This window comes from Gavialis gangeticus, unplaced genomic scaffold (genome assembly GCF_001723915.1).
Source record: "Gavialis gangeticus isolate Ggan-Ray unplaced genomic scaffold, GavGan_comp1, whole genome shotgun sequence".
NCBI lineage: Eukaryota > Metazoa > Chordata > Crocodylia > Gavialidae > Gavialis > Gavialis gangeticus.
The window spans coordinates 54,863,118-54,867,191 of record NW_017729024.1 but is presented as its reverse complement, the minus strand read 5'-3'; the positions used below and the strand labels follow the sequence as shown (position 1 = coordinate 54,867,191).

Sequence of the window (4,074 nt, the reverse complement as noted above, 5' to 3'; positions counted from 1 at the left end):
GGAGCAGGATGGAATGTGCAGTACATAGTTTTTCTTGAAAATGTGCTTTAATTCTTGGCTCTGCTATTTTTTCTTTCATGCTTTCACTTATTTCCTCCTTTTTCCTTTGGTAAGTAAACTGTTACTCTTTATTCCTGTTTACTGGCAGCATTTAGCTGATTTGCCACACTTGCTTAGAATTTTATTTTACACATTTACACTATATTTATCATTACTTTTGCAAGTACTGTGGAAGTGAATGTAGCTACTTGCCATTTTGTAGCAAACTTGTGCCAGTCCTAAGGTACATCCACACTACAATCAGGATGAGGAAAATAACCTAGACTTTAAATAAAATTTAAAAAAAGCAGTGAGAACACTGCTAATATCTCTTGTTTACAATACTGCAAATATTACAGCAATAAGACAGATCCCTGAGACTAGCATAATTTTGTAGTGACTGTAACATTGCAGAATAGTGGAGATATTGTCCTTTATAGATCCAAGAATATTGTAAAAGCAGAATCCTAAACCTAACATCAATAGGAATGCTCTTCTGAATTTTTAGAAATAGCCATAAGAATATTTTATCATTTTCTATGATTATGTAAGATCTACCCCTTGCCATATATCTGCGTCTTAATGGTACACTGTTGTGATGGCAAACAAAACATAACTGCTTTTCAGTAGAAGCAAAGCTAATGCTGTCTCTGCTGTCTAAAAATGTTAGTGAGATGCACCTTTGTCTCTGCTAGAAAAATATTAACCTTAAGTTACACTAATGTAACTAAACATGATGAAAAACGCATCCTGTTCAAGTTTAATTTTGCCTAGCTATTGCAGTAAAAACAATAGCACATCACAGTTGGCATCCTGCAATGAGGTGAAACCTAAATGTTTTAATAAAACCCTCCTTTATTTTTATCATTAAAATATTCACTATTTTTAAAGTGAAAGTTACATTTTTAAAACATTTCATCTGGGTTCAGAAATTATAGAAAAATTGGCTAATTGAGTTATTTCTAAAAACAGGGGCTCTCACTCGATCCATTTTGTTTGTAGAAAAGTAATGAGGATCACGGGAAGCAAAGAGAGAGAGAAAATGTCTCTACAGGATTCTAAGAGTTTATAGAGAAAAGCCTTTCTTGGTTTTGTTTATTCCATGAAAAGGCCATGTTTCTTAAAGTCACAGAACTGCTTTACAACACTCCTATCTAGGTAAATATATTAATAGAAACAGTAGTAGTTTTTAAAATGTCCTCCACAATGCACATAATATGGGCAAGTAGGGTCTCTTTTTTTTATTAATAAATTTTAGATTATGAATGAATAAAACAGGGATCCATGTTGGAAGTATTATCTCCAGTGGATTACAAGAATTTCTGAACTGCTAAATTCTGTCTCGCTCTTCAATCTCTTACTTTTTTTTTCTAATTTAAGTACCTTCCAACTTGCATCTCTCCTTTTTAAAGAAACATGAATGCACCGTATCCAGTGTCTTATGTAGTAAAATTGTTTTTTTTTGTCTGGAATCATGGGTCAACTTTTCTTGTTAAAGCTTCTCTAAAAATGTAATGGTATCCAATTTATTTCATTACACACAAGAAATGAATTGGAGGAGAGGCTGTTATATTGCAGCTTTTTCAAGAATGTAAAAAATACAGTAAGATGCTCTATTCATTTCCTGAGGAACATGCATCTCGTGTCTTGCTGTGCCCTGGCTTACCTGATATCAATAAGCTACTTGTTTAGATAAATTGGTTACAAATTCTAGTGCAGGCAAGTGGCCACCAGAATTTTTCTAGAATTGCCAGCAATGAGGCAGAACACTTTTTGTCTAGAATTTAAATGTGGTACTTTTCACATGTTAAGGCAGTTGTTTGCTTTTGGTTTTTTTTCCTTTCACCAACCCTTTCAGCTGCTTCTGCTTCTCTTCCTCCCCCCCCCCAATCTTTTTCTTTCAACTCCTGGTCTTTCCCCACTTCTTGCATGGCTTTATTGAAAGTTTTAGACTGCTGCTTGTGGTTGGTTTAGCATGCCACCTCTAATAGCTGATGAGAGCCGTGCCTGTGGCAATTTTAGTTCTACATTTTTTTTTTTTTCCGGTACAGTTTAAAATTTATATGACCTGAGAAGATTCTGTCCTGGACTGCAAATTCTGTTTTTTCTTGTATTTTTTTTTAGAAGTGGTACACCATCTCCGAAAAGGACATCTGTAACAAGGTCACCATTGATAAGGGGAAGCAGAGATCGCTTTACTGGTGAATCATATACAGTGTTGGGTAAGGTGAACTTTTCATGTTCACTTATACAGATGATGGTATAGAAGGGCAGAAAAATTTTAAGCATCTGCCAGCATGTGTATTTGTAGCTTATAGGCCAAACACCTACTTCCCTCCAATGATTCCCCAGTCACAGCTTATGGGATTTGTACTCTGAATCCTCCTGGTTTTGATCTCTGCAAAGGTCCATAAGCCCATTCAGAGACTGAATGTCTTTTTCCTTCTGAGGAAATGTTTTAGTTTTTGATGTAGTTCTCTGTTGTAAGACTCTAAGTAATAGTGACAGGGATTACTACTTAGTCTTCTAATGTGACAGCTTTTAACATCTAGGAATACTAGTAATATTAAATACTGCATTCTGTTAAGTTACTTGCCTTCAGTGGACAGCAGGGAAAAAAGATTCCCACCCTACTTCTACTTAACTGAAGATGTGTGTATTCTAACACTCCTTAAATTTTTAGTCTTTTTCCATTGGACTCATAGTTCATAGAAGTAGTCTCCCATCTAGGAGCGATCTCTCTGGGCAGCAACAAAAAAGCCTTTTTGAAGAAGGCACATGCTATACTACACACTCTTTCAGTAAAGAATAAAAGCTGCTTCACTGGTCTGTTGCAGGAGACACTACTATTGAAAGTGGACAGCACTACTGGGAGGTGCGAGCCCAAAAGGACTGCAAATCCTATAGCATGGGAGTAGCGTATAAAAATATGGGAAAATTTGATCAGCTGGGAAAGACTAACACGAGCTGGTGCATCCATGTCAACAACTGGCTACAAACCACTTTTTCAGCCAAGCACAATAATAAAGCTAAAGCCCTAGATATGCCTGTTCCAGACCGAATAGGAGTGTACTGTGACTTTGATGGAGGTAACTTTTTATGTTCTATTATGGACTTTACTGAAACAAACAATGAATGGGTTGGATCTACCATGTCAGGTTGCATTTCCACTACATTTACATTCTTATATTCTAGCATTGTTGCTCCCATGTTGATTCCTAATATTTACTTACGAACAATAGAGAGACCCATTGAAGGATTCCCAAAAGTTTTTATAACTGTTGAATTGCCTAGTTTCCTTCAAAAGTCTGCATGAATGCATGACAAACTCTTACTTAAAATGGTGCAAGCTTTCATCAAGTACAACCTAGGCAAAAGACAACTCACACAGCATACCTGATATGGAATTAGTAGAGGGAGACTGTTGGAGAAATTGTTATTTGTAAACCACTGTTCAGTCTGTCAGATACTTCAGTTAGATTCGGATTAATTAAAAGATGATATTTTTCCAGAAATGGTATTAATCTAGTGTTTCATCCAAACACAAAAACACTCTGGAAAACGCTACTGAAATGAATAACTCGGAGATTATCTGTGATTAAGCAGTTGCTTCCCAACCCACTTCTGCCAAGTGACTGAGATTCTTTCCACCTTTTACAGTTCTGACACTAATGTATTATTAGACGGCTGCTTATCTTAGTCCCTGTTTTAGGCCATTAGCTGGTGGGCTTCTAGATGCATGCAGGCTGGCCTAGGATGCTGTTTAAAAGAGAAGGTGTACATTTACCAAAATGATAGAACGGGGCTGAAAGGACCTTAGGAGGTCAAGGTGGCATAAACCTAGCCTAAACCAGCAGTCAGCAAACTTCTTAAATTGCAGGGCAGAATGATGCAGAAGCAGGCAAACATTAGAAGTTGAATTCCATTTGCATAACTTGGAGTTCTGGAATTTGGGACATTTTAATAAAGCAGGTGACAAACTTCCTTGTCAGTCCTTATAGGCTGTCTGCATACTCTGTTTAATATGCAACTTTT

The 4,074-nt window shown here is 36.5% G+C and overlaps 1 protein-coding gene across 4 annotated transcripts in view; it reads left to right on the top strand.

Annotated features, from left to right (window-relative positions):
* The window catches only part of FSD1L (fibronectin type III and SPRY domain containing 1 like), a 61,802-nt gene that overhangs the window by 53,181 nt on the left and 4,547 nt on the right, over nucleotides 1-4,074 (top strand). For 3 of the 4 annotated variants that reach the window (XM_019517095.1, XM_019517094.1, XM_019517097.1), the window contains 2 exons: nucleotides 2,164-2,261; nucleotides 2,877-3,128. In XM_019517095.1, the coding sequence (XP_019372640.1) occupies nucleotides 2,164-2,261; nucleotides 2,877-3,128 (350 nt within the window). The remainder of the gene's footprint in view (nucleotides 1-2,163; nucleotides 2,262-2,876; nucleotides 3,129-4,074) is intronic. The other variant, XM_019517096.1, reaches the window with a different exon arrangement.